General features: G+C 37.2%; 1 protein-coding gene across 12 annotated transcripts in view; it reads right to left on the bottom strand.

The window, feature by feature from the left end:
* The window catches only part of GPHN (gephyrin), a 537,169-nt gene that overhangs the window by 21,619 nt on the left and 490,500 nt on the right, over positions 1 to 25,050 (bottom strand). For all 12 annotated transcript variants that reach the window (XM_061429172.1, XM_061429169.1, XM_061429176.1 and 9 more), the window contains one exon: positions 5,780 to 5,867. In XM_061429172.1, the coding sequence (XP_061285156.1) occupies positions 5,780 to 5,867 (88 nt within the window). The remainder of the gene's footprint in view (positions 1 to 5,779; positions 5,868 to 25,050) is intronic.

The raw sequence follows: 25,050 nt of genomic DNA, 5'->3' as shown, positions 1-25,050 counted from the left end.
ATATGCTATGCTAAAAAAATATTCTTCTTACGATTTCAAGAATCAAAGTTCACGCAGTTAAGGTAAATCTTTGGCAAATGAGACTAGCTTATTATTTTGGTTAATAAGTAAATCCAGCCATGCTCTTTCTCTTATTTATCAATTTTAAGTAGGCAAATGCATTTTATTTTGTCCGGGTTTGTTTTTTCCTAAAATTATATAGATTAATTCATCAAAGAAGCTAATGTAATTCTTATATAAAACCTAAAATTTGGTTCAATGAAATTGAATCATTATTCTGACAAACTTTTAATTTCAATAGTAATTATGTTTGTAGAATGTCAGCTTGAAAATAATTTTCAAGATCTTTAAGTAATTTAAAATCTTGAAGTTATTAAATTGGTTAATTAATGAACAATCATGGGAAACCTAGATGATTTCTAAGTAAGATAGAACACTGGATCACTGTTTACTAACCATAACTTTAAGCTAATGTACTTTGCCTATTATTTTAATATGCCATAGGGAGGATATACCTTTGGGTTATGTTAATAAATATGTTTTCATTTTTGCTCCATTAAGAAGGTTAAAAAGGGGAGGTGTCTGCTCTACAAAGCTGTATTCTGTGTGTATATGAACTTGGCTAGTCTGCTAAAATGGTTACATGTGATTTGTCAATTATCTATGTCCCCTAGTTTTCACTATGAGATAGATATGAGTTATTTTCTTAAATGTTGGAGTAATAATGACAGACAAGTATAATTATGCATGTTCTTTCATTTTTCAAGGAAAAAAATTAAAGACATCCAATATTCAAAATATTTGGTCTCAGGACCCTTTATATTCTCTTAAATTAAAATCCATTAAGGATCCTTGAGCTTTTGTTTATGTGGCTTATGTCTATCAATGTTTACTGGGTTAGAAATAAAAACTAAGAAGTTAAAAGTATTTATTTGTTAGTTCATCTGGAAATAGCAATGACGAACTACTTCATGTTAACATAAGTAATTTATTGCTTATGCATTTTATAATTAAAAACTCTCTTTAATGTTCAGCTGAAGAGAAGTCAGGTAGATTCTCTTATTTGCTTCAGTATTCAGTCTGATGAGATCATACATCTTCCACACTGGAAAACTTGCTATTCACTCATGAGAGAAGGAAAATATAAAAGTCAGATAAAGACTTAGTTTTATTATGAGGATAGTTTTAACCTTGCAGACCTGCTTAAAGAATCTCAAGGACACTCTTGGATCTGTGGACCACTCTTAGTTCTAAAGAGTCAGGTTGTTCCAAAACATTAAAAAAAAAGCATAATAAAGGATAAAAGTCTGAAAGTGACTTTGATTTGCCTTGGTTTATAATACCTGTGTTTGAAATTAAGCTGAGTATATATTAAAATTTTAGTAAGTTCAGTAAGTTTTCATGAGCTTACTTCTTGGGTTTACTGACCAATGCTTTCCCTGTGATATGTAGTGTTTTTCTTTTTGTGTAATCTGCCTTTTTGTGCTTTTTGTTTACTTTATTTTGTCTTTGATTGTTTAAGGAAATAAAAAAGCATAGCAAGCAGGTTCTCTATGCTTGTTTTCAAATATTTTATTGTTGCTTTGAAAAATTAGGTAACCAAGAACTGTTTCTTAGATATCCATGATCTTAATCAAGGGCCCATTTTATTTGGACAGCTCTTTTGATTTTTCCTTCTAAAGATCAGACCAAAATATAGAAAAAAATTGCAGAATATTTTTTAAGCCTAAAACTATTGAAATTTACTGCTGCTGCTGCTGCTGCTAAGTCGCCTCAGTCGTGTCCGACTCTGTGCGACCCCATAGACGGCAGCTCACCAGGCTCTCCCGTCCCTGGGATTTTCCAGGCAAGAACACTGGAGTGGGGTGCCATTTCCTTCTCCAATGCGTGAAAGTGAATTGTTCAGCTGTGTCCATCTCTTATGCTATGCTATGCTAAGTCACTTCAGTCGTGTCCAACTCTGTGTGACCCCATTGACAGCAGCCCACCAGGCTCCCCCGTCGCTGGGATTCTCCAGGCAAGAACACTGGAGTGGGTTGCCATGTCCTTCTCCAATGCATAAAAGTGAAAAGTGAAAAAAAAAAAAAAAGAAAAGTGAAAGTGAAGTCGCTCAGTCGTGTCCAATTCTTAGCGACCCCATGGACTGCAGCCTACCAGGCTCCTCCATCCATGGGATTTTCCAGGCAAGAGTACTAGAGGTCTCCTAGAAAGTCATGAAGGTTTGTTCTTTTATCTTATAAAAAGAGACATTAGAAATAGGTTTGTTTGATGTTACCATTATAAGAATTTCATGGAAAGAAGTTACTGTTACATCTGAGAAGAGGCTCACTGTGTGCTAGGTTAGATTCAAGCAGGTAAAATGTCATTAATATAATATTTCAGAAATTATATGCTTTATGGGAAGTGTCTGGATATTTGACAATGCTTATACTGTCAATGATGTGTTTTCACCTTCAGGGACAACACTAACCAAAATTTTTTATGAAATTGTTACATACTGTATCCAAATACAGAGTCTTACTTTAATATCTTTTAATATCTATTTTCTAAGGAAAGTTCCTGTTTAACTTTGATGCTGGCCTGAAGGCACTGCTGTAAGCTATAGTAAATAGTCTGTGTCTACAACAAAGACAGATCCAGAGCACTAGGAAAAAGGACCTTCATAGGAATTTTGAACAACTGATGCTTCAAAGAATAGTCTCTAGGGTATAGACCTCTGAGGTGATACAGCTCAGGTCACTTTTATACAGTACCAGTGGACTGAGTCAGGAAACCCAGGACTCTCTAGAATGGAAGCAGAAGGTGTTAAGAAAGCGACTGCTAAGCCAAGATCTTGCAGAACAAGAAACATAGGACTAAATGAAATAAGGGAGACAAAAAAATATTTTAACAAATTGTTTCTTTGGAATACTGTTGATTAGTTTTAATATTCTACCACTATATGGCTCTAGGAGCTATACTCAAGGTGACCTATATGATTAATTAATACCTTTGGTGCTAAATAATCAGGGCAAACCTATGAGACCAGCCCTTTTTTCTAATCATGTGTGGTGAGGGAGACATTGTTAGGAAGAACTGAAAGTAAAAGTTGCTCAGTCATGTCCGACTCTTTGCAACCCCATGGACAATATAGTCCATGGAATTCTCCAGGCCAGAATACTGGAGTGGGCTGCCTTTCCCTTCTCCAGGGGATCTTCCCAACCCGGGGATCGAACCCAGGTCTCCTGCATTGCAGGCAGATTCTTTACCAGCTGAGCCACAAGGGAAGCCCAAGGAAGAATTAAGAGACTTTGAAATAGGAAGAAACAATTACTAGGTGTTCAATCTGCTGCTGCTACTGCTGCTAAGTCGCTTCAGTCGTGTCTGACTGTGCAACCCCATAGATGGCAGCCCATCAGGCTCTCCCGTCCCTGGGATTCTCCAGGCAAGAACACTGGAGTGGGTTGCCATTTCCTTCTCCAATGCATTAAAGTGAAAAATGAAGTTGCTTAGTCGTGTCCAACTCTTCACGACCCCAAGGATTGCAGCCTACCAGGCTCCTCTGTCCATGGGATTTTCCAGGCAAGAGTACTGGAGTGGGGTGCCATTGCCTTCTCCCCAGAATGCTGCTGCTGCGTTGCTTCAGTCGTGTCCGACTCTGTGCGACCCCATAGACGGCAGCCCATCAGGCTCCCCGTCCCTGGGATTCTCCAGGCAAGAACACTGGAGTAGGTTGCCATTTCCTTCTCCAACGCATGAAAGTGAAAAGTGAAAGTGAAGTCGCTCAGTTGTGTCCGACTCTTCGTGAACCCATGGACTGCAGCCCACCAGGCTCCTCCGTCCATGGGATTTTCCAGGCAAGAGTACTGGTGTGGGCTGCCATTGCCTTGTTCAATCTAGGGTATCCTTAATGGTTATCTATATACCTTTCATTGTCTCTGAGCTATTGTACAATTCTGTAGGTGATGGAGAATTTATAGTAATGCATATAATTCCTTAGTTTTTAGGGCAAAAAGCAGATACATAAAAAATGAAAACTTTTTGAAAAGGCTTTTTTGGAGCAGGAAGAGGTGGGGCTGGGGAGATATTTTAAAGGAAGCAACGGTGAAGAGTCATTTCTCCTTGGCTGAGACGAGGTTTGGGGTCTGTGGGTCCCACATGTGGCAAGGACCCCTTCCCTCTGCTCTAAGGCTTCCAGCCTCCCCCTTGATCTCAGTGCTATTAGTATGGCCCCCAAAGAGCAAAGACCTGAGATATATGGTAACATGACAAGGACACTCTAGATGTATCCAGTGAACACTGGTGACCAGATGTGTATCTCCTTGATGCCCTGCTGCCTCTCAAGCCCCTGCCTGTTCTTTGGTATAATTCCTGGAGGCAATTAATTTGGCAGTGGCTTAAGTAAATTTCCTGCCAATTCCATAGTATCGGTGCTCATACTAGAATTTAAGTTTAAACAAGTAAATAAATTTCTTGCATACCTGAGTTTCTGTACCTAAAATTCATGTCTGCTACATAATGCTTCTGGATCTTTCTTTGACTTACTTCCCTGTGTTTTCAGTGAATGATTTTCAGACTCAGCCCTTGGGCTAAAACAGATGTTCTCTCTCTTATACTTTTCTTTCTTTCTGCTACTGAAGTACACGGGACTTCTTTTGAGGACTAGAGTTTTCAGGCTGGCAGGAGTTTGCTGCATTGATACTTTATCTCTTTCTTCCCGGTTCTTCTCTCATCTCATTCCTGCCTCGAGGAGGTAGGAAGGACAATTATTAGCTCCTGGTGGCTCAGATGGTGAATTGTCAGCCTCCAATGCAGGAGCCCTGGGTTCAAATCCCAGGTCAGGAAGATCCCCTGGAGAAGGGAATGGGAACCCACTCTAGTATACTTGCCTAGAGAATTCCACAGACAGAGGAGCCTGGCAAGCTACAGTCCACAGGGTTACAAAGATTCGGGCACGACTGAGAAACTAACACTATGGAATACTCTGGGATGCCCAGTTCTTAAAATCGCCTTCTTAGTAAATTAAAGGATTATTGTAAGTATCTTACTACACAGAGAGTAAAATAAAGAAAACCAATATGCTTTACTATATTGGCTGTTTACCTGTGAGCAAATCCCTAGGATAAATGACATCTTTGTTAGCACTAGTAAAGAAGGTTAAGATTGAGTGTTCTGTTCTTACCATAACTGAGCCACAACTGCCAAGCCTATGTTAATGATAAGCTTGCTGCCTCTTTAGAAGTCCTAGAAAAACAAACTTTTGGTCTGCCAAATGGTTACTGTCCCATAATTAAGTTCATTAGCAACCAAGAAAACTTTTACATGAAACACTCTCTAGAAATAATAAATATAAGAAATATAAGTACTTAAGTACTCTTAACCTCAGGGTCTGCTCTTATGACGTTGAGAGCTCCTCAGGTAGTTTGATGGTAATGCAAAATATTTTTTACAGCTTTGTGACAATGCAGGCCTCAGCCCCTAGGTTTTGTGATCTTGGGAGAAAATGGCAGCAATCTGCTCAAGACCTCTAGGAAACTTTGAGGGAAGACTATCCCAGCAATCTGTCTGCTATATGGAGAATACCTATTAATATTTACACTTTAACACCTTCACTGCTGGATTTAATTTGAGATGATAAGCTGTCTGACCTGACCTATTGTACTGCATCCCTTTTAGAATGCTCAGGAATTTCTGAACACCTGTGGATTTCCAGCTTCGTAGGGGTCTGGTTACGGATACAAGATGTCTACCAGACCACTGTTAATCAATCTTATGTTTCAAGAACCCCATTTTTTCATACCTTTTCCCCCATGGACACACCCCCTGATGTGATGATGACATCAGCACGACTGATACCCTCATTCAAGGCATTGAGTAAGTCATCTGGGCTGGAAAAAAAAAAATAAAGACAAATTAACACACAAGGAAAGAGTCTTATATACAGTGCCTGCTGAAAACTAAACCACCTATTCAGTGAGTAGGCATTAACGTGAGCACAGCACTAAATTCTGTATGAAGTGGGAATCAAAAAGGTCTCTTTGCAGTGGGAGCATAACTTGTTGTGAAGAAAGAAACTTGTAAGTGCAGAAGTGGTGGTTACTGGTACTTTGATGGGCTTTTTGCTCTATATAACAAGGTGGTATAAAGAGGGGACACAGTGAAGTGTAAGTGGGCTGTCTCACCCTCCCAGTTTGCCTAGGAGTATCCCGGATTTAGTTTCATGTAACATGAAAGTTACACGTTCTAGGAAATTTCAGGCATACCAGCAAAATTGATCACTCTAGGTGCTAGAGACTTAGGACCCTTTAGAGGGAATATGACTTAATTTGGTTAGGCCTTAAGAAATGGGCTGATTTTTAAGTAGAGCATCATTTCATATTTTATCCAGGAGTGACAGAGGCAAGAAAAGAAACCTGAGATCTACCCAAGAGGCTCTACAAGAGACCAAATTGGGAGGTGCACAGCACAGAGATTAAGAGTGTGAGCTCTGAACTTGGACTGCCTGAGTTTAAACCCTGGTGCTACGACCTGGGAGATGCAGAACCTTGGAAAAGTGGTAAGTTAGTTGCTTAACCGTTCTTTGCCTTAGTATTCCATCTATAAAGTGGGGATACGAGAAGGTTGTTATAAGGATTAAGTAACAGTACATATAAGTTTATGGAATAAAACCTTGTACAAAACAAGTTTTCAAGGAAGTTTGGTTGTTGTTGTTGATATTACTGGAAGTACTGAGAGAAGTTATCACACAAACATACCCAACAACCTGGCAGAGTTCAACTTTAGCATATTTGGCAGTTTTTATTTAGGAGAATATCGGTGACTAACACAGAAGAATATCACAGACTGGACCTCAAATACATTCACAGAACTATATTTGAAAAGTCCAAATGGCTCAGTAACCCAGGCCTGGTTTCAGCCTAAATAGTTCCATTTACTATTAGGTTCTCTTTCTGAATCTAGACAGAACTCTCCTGCACCCCAAGCGCTGGTCTGTCCATGAGTATACTGGAGGTTGCTTGGCTCTGGTGAAGGAACTCCCAAGAAGACAAAACAATGGTAAAAGTTGAAAAACGGCTGACATGAAGTTCAATCTATGACACAGAGATCCCTTGAACTCATCCAGTTAATCGCTTATGCAGCAAAAAATACCCAGGCATTTAATGAAGGAAGGATTTATGTGTAAACATTAAAAAAAAAAAAAAAACTTAAAAAAAATCCCTGAAATGGATTTTGAAGTTAACTTGGTTAGGTGAACATCTTGGAAGAAATATATTCAAAATGGTGGATTCATGTTGATGTATGGCAAAACCAATATAATATTGTTATATATATATTATATATAACATATATAATATATATATGTAACATATATAATATATATATAATATATATAATAGCCTCAAATTAAAATAAATAAATTTAAATTAAAAAAAATAATAAAGTATTCTTGGACTGTGTATTTTGAACAGATTTTTCATCAATCTTTTTCATTTTGCTCTAAGGAAAAAAAGCAAATTATCCCCTGTATTGAAATACTATAAGATATGAATGTGATGGATTCTTGATTACTGTATGCCCAGCACTCTGGTCCCTTTGCCTTGCTGGAACCATTAAGTTGAGCCAAATGGTTGGCCTATGGAGAAAATGGTAAAGCGTTACAAACACAGGGTGATGTGGGATGTGGTTCAGGTGAATGGACAGTGACTATTATCAACACATAATAGAATTTTGTGCTAGTATAAAGAGACATTAGCTAATTCTACCAGTTTTATCGTATTTTATTTGTAGCATGTTGACTGTACAGGGTTGTAAAGTCACTGGAAACAAAGTAGCAGTGACATACACATGGACATCTTTGTATATGGATAAAGTTCCTGGGACAGGCTAGCTGATGACTGCAAATAAACATACTATTCTGTGATTTGTTTCCTTATTTATTGTTTTCATATTATCTGGGAAAGATGTTTTCCTATTTTTGTAAAACTGAAGAGTCATCAACTTTCCACAGGAAATTTTCTAATTTGCAGAAGTAAACTGAAAGGACTTTTATACCAAGCAAGTCCTTACTGTAATTTATTATGTTTCAAAGAATACGCTCAATGCTGCTTTCTACTCTGAGGCTGGTGGATTCACAAGATCACTGAATCTTAGAGTTGGAAAGGTCTTTGGGGGTCACTGTGTCCAGTAGCACAGCTCTGAGCACTCTGGGACTGGTGCTTCTCTGTCTTCCTCTGCCTACCTGTTTGATCTAGTAAGAGATCATAGCTTAGAGGGATAGGCAGCAAAGTGTGGCAACTGTCAGAGGATCTGTATCTTCACTTACATTGCATGACATAACTCCACCTGTTATTTCACAATAAATCTCTGAGGCAGATCGAACAGGTATGAATCATCCCTAGTTTACAGAAAAGGAGAACGCTATTCGGAGTGGCAAACTGGCATATTGAGGGCTAGGTGGAGCAGTACGGGGCAGAGCTAGGATTAGAACCTCTGCCTCCTTGTCAAGTGCCTAAGTAGAGTAATTGTCTAGTTTTTTTCAGGCATATGACATGTCATAAAAGGAAATTTCTCAGCAGAATAGATGATTGTGCAAAAGCATCAAACAGAGGATGCTAAGGCAACAGGTAAGGATCTGTCTGGGGTGACAAGAAAAATGTGTGTGTGGACATGTTAGTACATTTCTGGGGAATGAAACCAACATAATTCTGAATCCTATATTCAGATGAAAACTAAGTAAGATTTGATTAAACATAACTTAGGACTGCTTACAAGTCATAAATTTGCTCTCTTGTGAGTCATAATATATTCTAAGTGATGAAATATTTCTAACATAAGATAATAATGTAACACCCATGTATCCATCTTTCAAATCTGACAAATGCTGATATTTTCCTGTATTTATTTTTTTATTCACTCACCTCAATCTTTTTACTTTTAAAAAATAAAAATTGAGTTTGCTTTCTAAGACTGAGATTACTCTGAATAATGATAAAAAAAATAGGCAGCAAAGATTATAATCATGGATATTACAGTAGGCTAAAAATAATTCATGATTTTATGTTTTGTTAAACAGAGAGCATAGCACATTAATTTTCTTAAAGAGAGGAGAGTAAAATGAGAACACAATACGGCCTTATATGTCTTATATATGACATTACTTCCATAAATAAGATCAGTTGATACTTAAGAAATAAAATTAATGACAGTAATTCTCACATTTTAAAAGAACAACACACTCTCATACTTATGTGTTAATTTTACAATTCTACGATGTAGTCAGGACAAGAGAGGTCAATGAAATTCACAAAGGCAGTGACAGATTCAAGGTCACCTATGTTCATTTTACTATTCTTTTAAACTATAGTAGTTATTCACATTGTGAAAGACACTTTGTTATATTATCTTTAGAAAAATAGCTATTTATCATTGTTATCTAAGAATATATATCTAACTTGTGTATGCCAAATAGTGATGATCAATATCTAATAAACTGTACTTTTTACATTTGAAATATAGTCTCGCCATTGCCACTGGAAGGGATATGGAATTAAGCAGATTGAGCTTTACATATATATATATATCAGTTGCTTCCCTTTCCTCAAAGAGTGGCAGGTCTTAAAGGGATACTGTGATATCATTTAATTCCTAAGTCATTAAAAACTGCAGTTTTAATTAGGTTTGGAGAGTGATTAACCATTTTTAAAGATAAATCTAACACTAGTATTAATCTTGATTTACTAACACTTTCCACTTTCACTTGAAATAAGTAACCTACCCATGGTTCTTTGAGAGTATCAATATTACATAAAAACATATAAAAGCAATGATTCAGTGTTAAATGCTAAAAATTTAAATGCTCAGTGACAGAAAACAGAAGTGTTAATTGAAGGCTTGAGTGTGTCAGGGCCTAGAATCAAGGTGTCTCTACTGCTGAGATGACTTTGAAAAATGAACATCATTTTTTTCGAGTCTCACTGTCCTTACTTTTAAAGTGAAAATTTGGACTAGGTCCTTTCCATGTCTAACATTCACTGATTTAAAGCACTAGAAACTGATTGTGATCTAGTTTAAGACTGACAAAAGAGTATAAACCTAAGAATGTAAATAAATTTCAAGGATAAAGAAAAAATCTTACAAACTGTCAGACAGAAAGATTAGATTTACTAACAAAGAAAAAAAGAATATTGGCTTTGGATTTCTTACCTACAACACTAAAAACTATGAAACAGTAGATTAACATCAATGTACTCTGAGAAAAAAGGCTTGCAACATCCAAATCCTATACCTAGACACTCTTCATCTATCAGTAAAGAAGAATATTTGTGAAAATGCAAAAATTTAGATAATAAATCAATAAGTAATGTTACAGAAAAATTACTCTGAATGAAAAAAATTTAACCAGATCAGAGGCTTCAAGTTAGGGGAAGATGAAGAGTAAACACTAGTAAAACACACACACACATACATGCATTTAGAAAATATATAACTAAATCTAAATGAATAACAATCAAACAGGGAAATTATAATATATGTGCTAAACATGGATTCCTCAGAAGTTGTACAGATGTATACTAAAAAGAAAACTTAGTAACAGTCTAGATTTAAAAGCATTATTTCAGCAATGCCTAAAAGTGGGGGGAGTGGAAGTAGCTGGGAGAAGTAAAAGTATTCTCAAAGTCTCAGTGATGTAGGAGGTGCAGGGAGGAAACTGGAAGGCTGTGCAGGAGGGGTATAGTGAGCACCTTTTAAAAATGTAACAGTGGAGAAATAGACATTTCTCCAAAGAAGACATACACATGGCTAACAAACACATGAAAAGATGCTCAACATCACTCATTATCAGAGAAATGCAAATCAAAACCACTATGAGGTATCATTTCACACCAGTCAGAATGGCTGCGATCCAAAAATCTACAAGCAATAAATGCTGGAGAGGATATGGAGAAAAGGGAACCCTCTTACATTGTTGGTGGGAATGCAAACTAGTACAGCCACTATGGAGAACAGTGTGGAGATTCCTTAAAAAACTGGAAATAGAACTGCCATATGACCCAGCAATCGCACTGCTGGGCATACACACCGAGGAAACCAGAATTGAAAGAGACACGTGTACCCCAATGTTCATCGCAGCACTGTTTATACTAGCCAGGACATGGAAGCAACCTAGATGTCCATCAGCAGATGAATGGATAAGAAAGCTGTGGTACATATGTACAATGGAGTATGACTCAGCCATTAAAAAGAATACATTTGAATCAGTTCTAATGAGGTGGATGAAACTGGAGGCTATTATACAGAGTGAAGTAAGCCAGTAAGAAAAACCCCAATACAGTATACTAACGCATATATATGGAATTTAGAAAGATGGTAACGACAACCCTGTAAGCGAGACAGCAGAAGAGACACAGATGTATAGAACAGTCTTTTGGACTCTGTGGGGGGGGATGATTTGGGAGAATGGCATTAAAGCATGTATAATATCATATAAGAAACGAATCACCAGTCCAGGTTCGATGCAGGATACAGGAAGCTTGGGGCTGGTGCACTGAGATGACCCAGAGGGATGGTATGGGGAGGGAGGTGGGGGGGGGTTCAGGATGGGGAACACATGTACACCCGTGGCAGATGCATGTTGATGTATGGCAAAACCAATATCATATTGTAAAGTAAAAAAAAAAAAATAAATAAATAAAATAAAGGCAAAAAAAAATAACAGTGGAGAAATAAATATTTGATTATTAGTATCAGAATTTGGAAGGAAAGTATGAAGGGGATGGTAGAGTATTCCATATTTTCCAAAATAATGAGTGAAGGGGAACAAATAGCACCTGGATTAAACCAACAACAGAGAAAAGGACAAGGATAACAAAAATTTTATTAATAGTAAAAATAATGTAAGATGGAAGGAAAAAATATCAAGGGAATATTTATAGCAATCTTCATGGTAAAGCAAAATGACCTTCAAGCTACAATCGGGGTTATAGTAACTTAAGGCAAATGCAAGATTTCGTTTTTTAAAGCTCAAATCCCATTTGGATCTTATTTATAAGTGATACACTTAAAAGATATGAAAGAATAAAAATAAAAGCTATGGTAAAAGGCCCCAAGCTAATGTAAACATGCAAAAAATCAGGAAGGACATTTTGATGTAAAAGTGGAGTTTAAAGTCAAAAGAACTAAACAGAATAAAGAGAGGAAGCAAGTTGTGATGAAAGGCAAATTTATAAAGCTGATACAATAATATATGTCTGTCTCACAAGACATAGTCTCATTTTATCTAGGCTTCTTGACTGTCCTGCCAACTCCTTGCACGTTGTAGGCACTCAATAAATGAACTGAATGAACCCTGGCCTCAACTTAATCTCTCCACAGTAGCTTTGGGAATGAACAGTGTACAATATTTACAACTCTAATGATATTATGGGCAAATAATATTATCTGTGGATGGAAGAGAAGATACTACTTAAAATTTATATAATCATAAATAGTATTTCCTTTGAAAGGCTGTCAAGTAGATGAGGGAGTTAATTTATTTGGTGTTGCTCATGAGGGCAGAATTAGAACTAATAGCTGAGAGAAACAGGAATAAAGACTTTGGCTTAGTGTAATAAAAAGAAAAAAAATCCTTGCCATAACAGCCATCCAAGAATAAATGTGCTATCTCACGAGACAAATAATATCTTTCTCAGTAAAAGTATCAAATAAAAACTGATGGCCAGCTGTTAGAAATTTTCTACTGAGTAAAAGAACAGTTAATACCTATATTTCTCACACTATTCCAAAACACTGAGATGCAAGGAATGATTCTGAACTTATATTCAAGGTCAGCATCATCTGATAGTAAAACAGTCAAAGATATCGCAAAAAAAGATTATAGCCAAAATCACTGATGAACATAGACACATAACTCCTCAATGATACATAAGCAAATAGAATTCAACAATATACATCATGATCAAGTAGGATTTATTCCAGGGAGAAAAGGATGGTCTAATATTCACAAATCAATTAATATACCACATTAACAAGAAGAATAAAAATCATACGATCATCTCAATAGGTGTAGAAAGAGCTTCTGGCAAAATGCAATATCCACGTACAATAAAAACTCTCAATAAAGTGGGTAGAGGCTATGTACCTCAATATAATAAAGACCATATATGACAGACTTACAGTCAACATCATACTCAATGGTGGAAAGCTGAAAGCACTTTGAAGATCAGGAAGGAAACAAGGATGTCCACTCTCACCATTTTAATTCAACATAGCATTGAACATCCTAGCTGTGCAATCAGACAAGAGAAAGAAATAAAAGGGATCCAAACTGGAAAAGAAAAACTGTCACTGTTTGCAAATGATGTGACATCATAGAAAATCCTTAAGATGTCAGCCAAAAAAAGCCTATTAGAACTAATAAATGAATTCAGTAAAGTTGCAGGATACAAAGTTATATATATGTCTGTTGTGTTTCTATACACTAACAACAAACAATCAGAAAGAGGAATTAAGAAAATAATCCCATTTATAGTTGCATCAAAAAGAATAGAACACCTAGCAATAAACCTAAGGAGGTAAAAGACCTGTCCTTGGAAGACTATAAAACACTGTTGAAAGAAACTCAAGATGACACAAGCAGAAGGATACACCAACTGTGTTCACGGATTGGAGAATTAATATTGTTAAAATTACTGTATTACCCAAGGCAATCTACAGATTTCACATAATTCCTGTCAAAATAACAATGGCCGTTTTCACAGAACTAGAATAAATAATTTTAAAATTTGTATGAAAATACAAAAGGCCATGAATAGCCAAAACAATCTTGAGAAAGAAGAACAAAGTTGGAGGTATCAAGCGCCCTAATTTCAAACCATACTAAAACTACAGCAATCAAAACCAGACCCAAAACAGACCCACAGAACAATGGAACAACACAGGGAGCCCAGATAAACCCACAAACTTATGGTCAATTAATCTATGACAAAGGAGGCAAGAATATACAATGAAGAAAAGATAGTCTCTTCAACGAATGATGTTGGTAAAACTGGACAGCTATTTGCAGAAGAATCAAACTTGTCCAATTTCTTACACCATATACAAAAATAAACTAAAGATGGGTTAAAAACCTAAGTGAAAGTCCAGAAACTGTAAAACTCTTACAATAAAACATGGGTAGTATGCTCTTTTACATTGATTTTAGCAATAATTTTTTTGAATAAGTCTCCTCAGGCAAGTGAAACAAAAAACAAAAATAAACAAAGGGGACTATATCAAACTAAAAAGCTTTTGCACAAAGAAGGAAACTAGCAACAAAATGAAAAAGCAGACTATTGAATGGGAGAAAATATTTGCAAAGTGATATGACCAATAAGGGGTTAATAGCCAATATACATAAACAACTCATACAACTCAGAATCAAAAAAAAGAACAAATAACCTGATTTAAAAATGGCAGATAACCTGCATAGATATTTTCCCAAAGAAGACATTTAGATGACCAACAGGCACATGAAAAGAAACTCAGGCTAATTAACTGTCACAACATTGCAAGTCAAAACCACAATGAGGTATCAACTCACATCTGTCAGAATGGCTATTATAAAAAAGACAATGGTTGTCATAAAAAATAACAAGTGTTGGCAAGAATATGGAGAAAAGGGGGCTCTTCTGCAGTGCTGCTGCTGCTAAGTCACTTCAGTCATGTCCGACTCTGTGCGACCCCATAGACGGCAGCCCACCAGGCCTCCCCGTCCCTGGGATTCTCTAGGCAAGAACACTGGAGTGGGTTGCCATTTCCTTCTCCAGTGCATGAAAGTGAAAAGTGAAAGTGAAGTCTCTTAGTCGTGTCCGACTCTAGCGACCCCATGGACTGCAGCCCACCAGGCTCCTCCGTCCATGGGATTCTCCAGGCAAAAGTACTGGAGTGGGGTGCCATTTTGCTAGTGGGATTTAAATTGGTGCAGCCACTATGGAAGACATCTTGGAGGTTTCTTAAAAAATTAAAAATACAACTATTATATAATCCACCAATTCCACTTCTGTGTATATTTCCAAAGAAAAAAAAACAAATATTTTGAAATATATATGTACCGCTATGTTCACTGTAGCACTATCCACAGTAGTGAAGATAGGTAAGCAACTGAAGTGTCCACTGATAGATGACTGAATAAATAGAACAAGTGGTGTGTATACAGTGTGTGTGGAATACTACTCAGCCATAAAAATGAATAAAATCTTGCCATTTGTGACAACATGGATATACCTAGAGGGGATTATGCTAAGTGAAAGTAGTTAGAGAAAGACAAATACAGTATGATTTCACTTATATGTGGAATCTAAAAAACAAGACAAATGAACAAACACATAAGAACAGAAACAGAGTTACAGATACAGAGAACAAACAGGTGATTGATAGAGGGGAGGAGATGGGGGAATGAATGATATAGGTGAGGGAAATTAAGAAGTACAAACTTACAAAATAAATGAGTCACAGGGATGAAATGTACAGTATGGGAATACAGTCAATAATAATGTAATATATTTGTATGGTGACAGATGGTAACTAACATTGTGGTGATCATTTTGTAATGTATAGAAATATTGAGTCACCATGTTGTATACTAGGAACTAACAGAGTATTGTAGATCAATTACAGTTCAATAAACCAACCAAATAACCCATGAAATAAGAGGTCAGACTTGTGATTACCAGAGGCAGGTGGTAAGGGGGGAGAGGGATTGGGTAAGGCAATGGAAAGGTACCAAGTTCCAGTTAAAAGATAAGTAAGTACTAGGGATGTAACATTCCACATGATTAATTAACATTGCTGTATGTTATATATCCAAGTTGTTAAGAGAGTAAATCCTTAGACCTCTCATCACAAAAAACTTTTTTCATTTTGTATATATACAAGATGATGGTCACTAAACTCATTGTGGCAATTATTTCATGATGTATGTAAGTCAAACGATTTTTTAAAAACATTTTTATTGGAGTAGATTTACAATGTTGTGGTAGTTTCAGTGGTACAGTAAAATGACTCAGTTATATCACTCATAAATCCACTCTATTTTAGATTCTTTTCCCATAAAGATTATTACAGAGTTTTGAGTAGACTTCCCTGTGCTATATAGTAGGTCCTTGTAGTTAACTATTTTATATATAGTAGCCTTGTAGATCAATTCCAATCTCCCAATTTAATCCTTCCTCCCCTTTCCCCCTTATACCTAAAAGCTTGTTTTCTACATTTGTGACTCTATTTCTATTTTGTAAGTAAGTTCACCATTTTTTTAGATTCCATATATAAGCAGTATCACACGATATTTCTCTTTCCCTGTCTGACTTCCTTCACTCAGCATGACAATTTCTAGGTCTATCCACGGTGCTGCAAGTGACATTATTTCATTCTTTTTTATGGCTGAGTAATATTTCATTATATATGTATGTATGTGTGTGTGTGTGTGTGTGTATCCCACATCTTCTTTATCCACTCCTCTGTTGATGGACATTTAGGTTGCTTCTATGTCCTGGCTATTGTCAATAGTGCTGTGATGAACTACTTACAATAGTGCATGTATCACCTCATACTGGTCAGAATGGCATCATCAAAAAATCTACAAACAATAAACGCTGGAGAGGGTGTGGAGAAAAGGGAACCCGCTTACACTGTTGGTGGGAATGCAAATTGGTAAATCATTATGCAGAACAGTAAGGAGGTTTCTTATAAAACTAAACATAGACCTATCATAAGTCAAATGATTATACTGTATGCCTTAAAATTATACAGTGCTGTATGTCAGTTATATCTCAATAAAACTGAAAAAAATTGTATTTGTCTTAACTTACTGATTCTGGCATAAATTTTTTTTTTGCTTTACCATGTAGTCTACTGCAAAGTCAAAACAAAGACAGAACCTTTACCCAAGATTAGATTTTATGGATTTCAGACAGAGTACTCAGAATGCAAATGCAGTTTTATTTTAAAATATTTAATATAAACACACAGATGGACAACAACTGCTAATTAGTTTCTTGTTTCATCTGTTATACCAACTGTGAGCTGTATCATTTTAAGAAGAGTGAAGATGACGGTAGGAGGGTGAGAAAAAATTCTAGGATTTGGAGATGAAAAAATAACGGCTGTTGATCATACAGAGATTACAAAAAAGATAAAGATAAACTAATCATATACTAATTTCTTCAGAAGTCAAGGAAGGATAAATTCCTGAATAATGAATATTTCCTGGGTGTCTATTTCAGGTACAAGATCAAACTGTATATTCATATAGTCATCATTTAGTTCTCCTTCATTCCCACTGGGTTTTTAAGTACTATGGAATCGTATAAAACTAGAACAAAGTATGGTCACCACCTTTATGTTTACAAATCAGTGCAGAAAACATATGAAAAAATTTAGAAAATGAATAAAAGGAGCAATTAAATTAACATTGATTGATTGAATTTAAATACATTAATTAAAATGAAAATACAAATGAAAAGAAATGTTACAAATGTTGAGTAGAAGAGAATGATCAGAATTGGCCTGGAATAATTAGGAAAGGCTTTCTGGACATATTTCTTTTTATGAGGGCCAGGTCATATAAGAAAAAAATTTCTGAAATTACAATACTACCTGGAGGTAATTCTTGGAACAAACGGTCAGGTCAACTGTAACAGCAACTCTTAAGGACTAAAAAAGGCAAATGCAGTACCCATGAAAAAGTCTGTCATTAAGAGTAGGAAGACCCTTTTGTCAATACCATAAAGTTTGTTACAATAAAAAATATTTTTGGTTAGCCAATAGAAAATAAGTGATCAGAAAATAAATCTATTACGTTGACTTCAAATTAAAACTTTGTATTTTGAGCAGAAAAGGGTATTTATTCCATAAGGGAAGCTGGTAGTTTATAAAGAGGATATGAGCCAATTAAATCCAGATCTAAATTCTGTCTGATAATATGAGATTTCTAGTTCTACAAATTAAGCACTAGGAAGTTAGGATATGTTTGGTTCACAAATTGGAGGATGTTAAAGCACTGGGCTTTGCTCAAATAATCACTGTACTGTTAAGTCTAGCTTGTTAATTCCTGCTAAATGTGCCAGTTTTAAAAGAATCCAATTTGCTATCTTATTGCTTGTTCCTCTTATTTCATGCTTTAATGCGAGGAGGCAGCTTCACAAATTGGCAGCAGTAGGATCAGGAAATTTAAATCCAAAACATCAATTTATGACAGAACCAAGCAAGCCCAGCATGATTTGAATGGGATAGGCTTATGGGATGGCGATTTTCCAGAAGGGGGAATTCTTTTCTTAATTAAAGGAATTTCCCAGCCCTCCAGCCCCTGAAAGGCTAGAATAGAAAGTACAAGTCAGCAGTTTGAAAGCTACATTTACCAAGCTGTTTCAAAACTGATGTAGAAATGCAAACAGCTCAATAGTTAAACTCAGTTTTAGGAATGATATAAATTCAATCAATGCTGAACTTCATTTAAAAAAATTTCCCCAAGTGGATTTTGTGTATTTGAACCATGATCACTGCTTGTTATATTTAAGAGGTAAATGTGTAAGTTCACCCAAAGCCAGTGGGATAACTCTCCAACTTTTAACATTAGAAGCTTCCTAAATCTATTTGGAATTCTGCTTCCCCATCCCACCCCACATTCTTCAGAAATATAAAATGAATCATCCTAGGTACAAAGCTTTTCCTTTTCCTTTTTTTTTTTTTTTTTGTGATGTGCCTCAGTTACTAATTCAGTTTTGTTGTCAGAGCCATATTTTCTGATCTGCTCCCATGGCTAAGGTACCCACTTTGAGGGAACCCTGTAAGATTTTTCTGGACAGTTGCACAGTTGGAAGTTTCTCGGTACCATGGAAAAGGAGGGTGGTACAGGAAAAGAAGGCAGGGTTGTATAATCTAGAGGAGGTACTCCTACTAAGGGCTGAAGACACAAGATTACCAAGACAGATCTTGTCCTGGCTTTTATGGAGTTTATTAGTGTGATAGGAAAGAAAACAACTCTGGCTCAATAGGAACAAATCCTTTTCCTACCCTGTTTAGGCCACATCAGGACACTGAGGGAAAAGAGGAAAATGTAAACATAGAGAAGCACATATGTGCCCAATGCCTAGTATCTTAACCAAGTCTGGCTGCAACTGTCGTGGCTGGCACACACAGCACTCTGTACTTACGTACATATGCAACCATCCTCATTTGTCTAAGACTTTCTCCACAGTAGGGAACAATAGCTCATGCTGCCTAGGAGGACAAAGAGGGGCTAACAGGTTTTTTAATCAGTCATGGGGAAAAGAAGACTTGGATATCTACTGTTCCATATTCAAAGTAGAAATAGGATGGCGCTTAGAAGTACTTCAGCCCTGTAAACACCCACTAATTTGTACCTGTTTGACATTCCCAGGTTTGACTAGTTTCATATTCAGGCTATATTCGGTGTTCCCCTCTTTCCTTTCCTATTACTTCCTGGAATTTATTGAGTAGCTACCATGTGCTGGCAATATTCTAAATGCTAAGGATAAAGCCATGAACAATTTGTTCCACATGCCTACCACCAAGCAGTTGAAGACAGCAGTTGTTTTACTTATCATTTTACCCCTGCTTTCACTATAGCTCTGCATACATCAGTCACTCAATAAATGGTCATAAAATGAATAAAATAGAAATTTAAAAGCTATCAAATAATTGTGGGTATATAGTAAGGTTTAGTTATAAAGATGTTCATCAACTACTCACAATTGAGAAAGATTAGGGAACAATCTAATGTCTGTCAACAAAGGGTCGTATCCATCAGTCAAATTATACTTTTTACTGTAGAATAATATGTATGCAGGTCAGGAAGCAACAGTTAGAACTGGACACAGACTGGTTCCAAATAGGAAAAGGAGTACGTCAAGGCTGTATATCGTCACCCTGCTTATTTAACTTATATGCAGAGTACATTATGAGAAACTCTGGGCTGGATGAAGCACAAGCTGGAATGAAGACTGCCGGGAGAAATATCAATAACCTCAGATATGCAGATGACACCACCCTTATGGCAGAAAGTGAAGAAGAACTAAAGAGCCTCCTGATGAAAATTAAATAGGAGAGTGAAAAAGTTGGCTTAAAGCTCAACATTCAGAAAACGAAGATCATGGCATCTGGTCCCATGGCTTCATGGCAAATAGATGGGGAAACAGTAGAAACAGGGGCACACTTTATTTCTGGGGCTCCAAAATCACTGCAGATGGTGACTGCAGCCATGAAATAAAAAGACGCTTACTCCTTGGAAGAAAAATTATGACCAACCTAGACAGCATATTAAAAAGCAGAGATATTACTTTGTCAACAAAGGTCCATCTAGTCAAGGCTATGGTTTTTCCAGTAGTCATCTATGGATGTGAGAGTTGGACTATAAAGAAAGCTGAGAGCCAAAGATTTGATGCTTTTGAACCATGGTGTTGGAGAAGACTCTTGAGAGTCCCTTGGACTGCAAGGAGATCCAACCAGTCCATCCTAAAGGAAATCAGACCTGAATGTTCATTAGAAGGACTGATGCTGAAGCTGAAACTCCAATAATTTGGCCACCTGATGCTAAGAACTGACTCATTTGAAAAGACTCTGATGCTGGGAAAGATTGAAGGTGAGAGGAGAAGGGGACGACAGAGGATGAGATGGTTGGATGGCATCACCGACTCAATGGACATGAGTTTGACTAAACTCTAGGAGTTGGTGACAGACAGGGAGGCCTGGCATGCTGTAGTCCATGGGATTGCAAAGAATTGGACACAACTGAGAGACTGAACTGAACTGAATATGTAGGTATTAAAATGACATAGCGGAGTACTATGTAATGATATGGACAGATGTTTATGATGTACTCAGTAAAAAAATGGAAGGAAAATGGAAGGTGAAAATGAGTATGGGTGTTACTCGCTCAGTCTTATTCTTATCTGATTCTTATCTGACTCTTTGCAACTCCCTGGGATGTACCCTGTCAGGCTCCCCTGTCCTTGGAATTTTCCAGGCAAGAAAACTAGAGTGGGTTACCATTCCCTTCTTCAGGAGATCTTCCTGACCCAGAGACTGAACCTGGGTCTCCTGCATTGCAGGCAGATTCTTTACCATCTGAGCCACCAGTGAAGCTGAAAATAAGTACAATTTCTTGTTTTTTCCTACATACATTCACATACAGATAAACTCTATACATACACAGAATTAAAGACAAGATGAAGACTAATACTGGGAAAGATAAATGAAACTAAGAGCTGTTTCTTCAAAAATATAAACAAAATGGCTGAACTTTTAGGCAACTCATCAAGAAAAAAGAGAGAGGACCCAAATAGATAAAATGTACTTCTTGCCATGCCTACATATCTTGCTGTGCTAAGGTTCTGATGTGGTCTTTTCAGAATTTGCTCCTCTAAGTCAGAGAACTTCATTTTAAGTGGTTATTTCCTGTTTTTTCAGGACAGCAGACTTACCCACATGTTGGATATCTGATTTGAACTGATAAATATTAATATGTAAATGACTCATCCTCAGGTAGAATACTTTAAAACACAAATGGAACTCTAAATATTAGATTAGCAGGGAGTATCACAAAGTAAACAGAACACACACATGGAGCCAACGACTTGGGCTCCCCTAAGCAGCCTGGGTCTTGAGAGTCAGGGAACAAGGAGATTAACTGTCCCTTGACAGTTTTTTGCTATTCACGGTGTTCCCCCTTTCCTTTCTCTAAGGGCTATTTCTCTTTCCCTTCTCTTAAAGTACTGACAGAGGTACTCAGATGGTGAGTAAGGGAAAGGTTAGAATAGGCCATCTGTGAATCTGGGTCATTTGTAAATTGAATTAATGCAGGTCTGAATACACGAAATTATTACACATTCACATTGCATGCACACTCTTTTCTCTTTCCCATACTCCTTTTCTCTCCATTCTCTCCCACTCCCGAAGATACTATGAACTTGGTATAACAAATTACCCAAAGGTAATAAATGCTGCAAAAGTGGCTCCAGTAGTTGTGGGGGGAAAGATAAAAGAAGAGATTATAATAGGAAAGGGCTTTTCTTTGTATGGAAGGAAGAGTGTATTTTACAGTAAATAAGATTTATTTAGGGGTCCAGAAAAAAAAATAAATCCTCCTGTTTTTTTTTCCATCCACTTGTATAAAACCTAAAGATCTAGGATTTTGCAGCTCAAGTCCTTTTCATTCATACATATATACAATCAGTATTTAATTTTAAAGTTAAACTAAATTTTCCTCTCTGGCCTTTGAAATATTGACAATTACTATTTACTTAGAGGTTTTATCTATTAAAATGGATGTAGAATATTTAGTTTATTAACCTTAATATTAGTAAATTGCAGGTGCTAAGCCTAATTAAGAGGACAGTATGGTAGAGGAAAAGGAGAAAGATCCTGGAGTTAGATAAGCCTAGGTTGGACTTCTTATTTTGTCTTCTTCATTCTCTCCCACTCCTGAAGACACAATGAACTTGGTATAATAAATTACCCAAAGGTAATAAATGCTGCAAAAGTGGCTCCAGTAGTTGTGGGAGGAAAGATAAAAGAAGAGATTATAATAGGAGAGGGTAAGACTCTGAACAACTTATTTAATTTTTTTGAGCTTCAGTAGTATTGGGTTGGCCAAAAATTTCATTTGTCTCATGGGTTTTCCCAAAACATCATGTGGAAAAACCCAAAAGAACTTTTTGGCTAACCCAATATTATCTACAAAATGAGGATAAAAGACACTTATCTGGATCTGTTGTTTTATGAGGCCTAAATAAGATAAGTGAAAAAAGTGCAGTATAGTGTTATATATAGTAGGTAGTAGGTAAAGATTTGTGTCTCTTCCCAGGTAAAGACTGACACGTTTGGAGTGAAAAGGCTGGAGGTAAAGGATATGGATTAGCTGGGGAGGAAAGAGAGGAGTGAAATAGAATTGAAATCTTTCTTGTAGTTCTTACTAATAACTATCTTATTCATCTCTGTAGTACCAAGTGAAGTGAAAGTTGTTCAGTCATGTCTGACTCTTTGTGAAAGGCTCCTCTGTCCATGGAATTTTCCAGGCAAGAATACTGGAGTGGGTTGCCAATTCCTTCTCCCTGTAGTACCAAAGACTGAGACAATGTCTGATATAGCATAACACTTCATGAAAGTTACTTGAATTATTAGAGTACTCTTGCTAAGTCACTACCGTTGTGTCCAACTCTTTGGGACCCCATACACTATAGCCCACCTGGCTCCTCTGTCCATGGGATTCTCCAGGCAAGAATACTGGAGTGGGTTGCCATGTCCTTCTCCAGGGGATCTTCCTGACCCAGGAATCGAACCTGTATCTCCTAAGGCTCCTGCATTGCAGGCAGATTCTTAACGCCTGAGCCACTGGGGAGTATGCTTACGTATATATAATAAAACCCCAATTCTGCCATAAGTACATAATTTGCACTATGGAAAGATCATATTCGTAGCAGAATAGATGGTGAGTTGGAAGAGAACAAGACTTGAAGCAGGGAGGCCAGTTAAGAGGCTAGTCTCACATGTCTAAACAAAAAGTAAATGGAGACCCAAACTAAGCCAGGATGGTAGACAGGAAGAGAGAGGAATGTATAAGAAATACTGATGGGGGGAACTGTAAGGGATTTAAATGCAGGGATGAATGAAAGCTAGAAGTTTTCCATTCAGGTTTCTTCTGGGTTGGGAGACTGGGTGGCTGGTGTGGGCAGCTGCTGAGCCAGAAAACTCAGTTTAGTTCAGTTCAGTTGCTCAGTCGGGTCCGACTGTTTGCGACCCTATGGATTGCAGCATGCCAGGCTTCCCTGTCCATCACCAACTCCCAGAGTTTACTCAAACTCATGTCCACTGAGTTGGTGATGCCATCCAGCCATCTCATCCTCTGTCATCCCCTTCTCCTCCTGCCTTCAATCTTTCCCAGCATCAAGGTCTTTTCAAATGAGTCAGCTCTTACCATCAGGTGGCCAAAGTATTGGAGTTTCAGCTTCAGCATTAGTCCTTCCAATGAACACTCAGGGCTGATTTCCTTTAGGATGGACTGGTTGGATCTCCTTGCAGTCCAAGGGACTTGCAAGAGTTTTCTCCAATACCACAGTTCAAAAGCATCAATTCTTCAGTGCTCAGATATCTTTATAGTCCAACTCCTACACCCATAACATGACTACTGGAAAAACCATAGCCTTGACTAGATGGACCTTTGGTGGCAAAGTAATGTCCCTGCTTTTTAATATGCTGTCTAGGTTTGTCATAACTTTTCTTCCAAGGAGCAAGCGTCTTTTAATTTCATGGCTGCAGTCACCATCTGCAGTGATTCTGGAGCCCCAAAAATAAAGTGTGCCCCTGTTTCCACTGTTTCCCCATCTATTTGCCATTAAGTGATGGGACCTGTGGAAAATTTTGAAAGAGATGAGAATACCAGACCACCTGACCTGCCTCTTGAGAAATCTGTATACAGGTCAGGAAGCAACAGTTAGACATGGACATGGAACAACAGACTGGTTCCAAATAGGAAAAGGAGTACGTTAAGGCTGTATACTGTCACCCTGTTTATTTAACTTATATGCAGAGTACATCAAGAGAAACGCTGGAATGGAAGAAGCATAAGCTGGAATGAAGACTGGTGGGAGAAATATCAATAACCTCAGATATGCAGATGACACCACCCTTATGGCAGAAAGTGAAGAGGAACTAAAAAGCCTCTTGATGAAAGTGAAAGTGGAGAGTGAAAAAGTTGGCTTAAAGCTCAACATTCAGAAAATGAAGATCATGGCATCTGGTCCCATCACTTCGTGGGAAATAGATGGGGAAACAGTGCAAAGAGTGTCAGACTTTATTTTTTTGGGTTCCAAAATCACTGCAGATGGTGACTGCAGCCATGAAATTAAAAGACGCTTACTCCTTGGAAGGAAAGTTATGACCAACCTAGATAGCATATTCAAAAGCAGAGACATTATTTTGCCAACTAAAGTCCGTCTAGTCAAGGCTATGGTTTTTCCTGTGGTCATGTATGGATGTGAGAGTTGGACTGTGAAGAAGGCTGAGTGCCAAAGAATTGAT

Source organism: Bos javanicus, chromosome 10 (assembly GCF_032452875.1).
Source record: "Bos javanicus breed banteng chromosome 10, ARS-OSU_banteng_1.0, whole genome shotgun sequence".
Classification (NCBI taxonomy): domain Eukaryota; kingdom Metazoa; phylum Chordata; class Mammalia; order Artiodactyla; family Bovidae; genus Bos; species Bos javanicus.
Note: the sequence above shows the minus strand (reverse complement) of the source record. Positions and strands in the feature narration are given on the sequence as shown.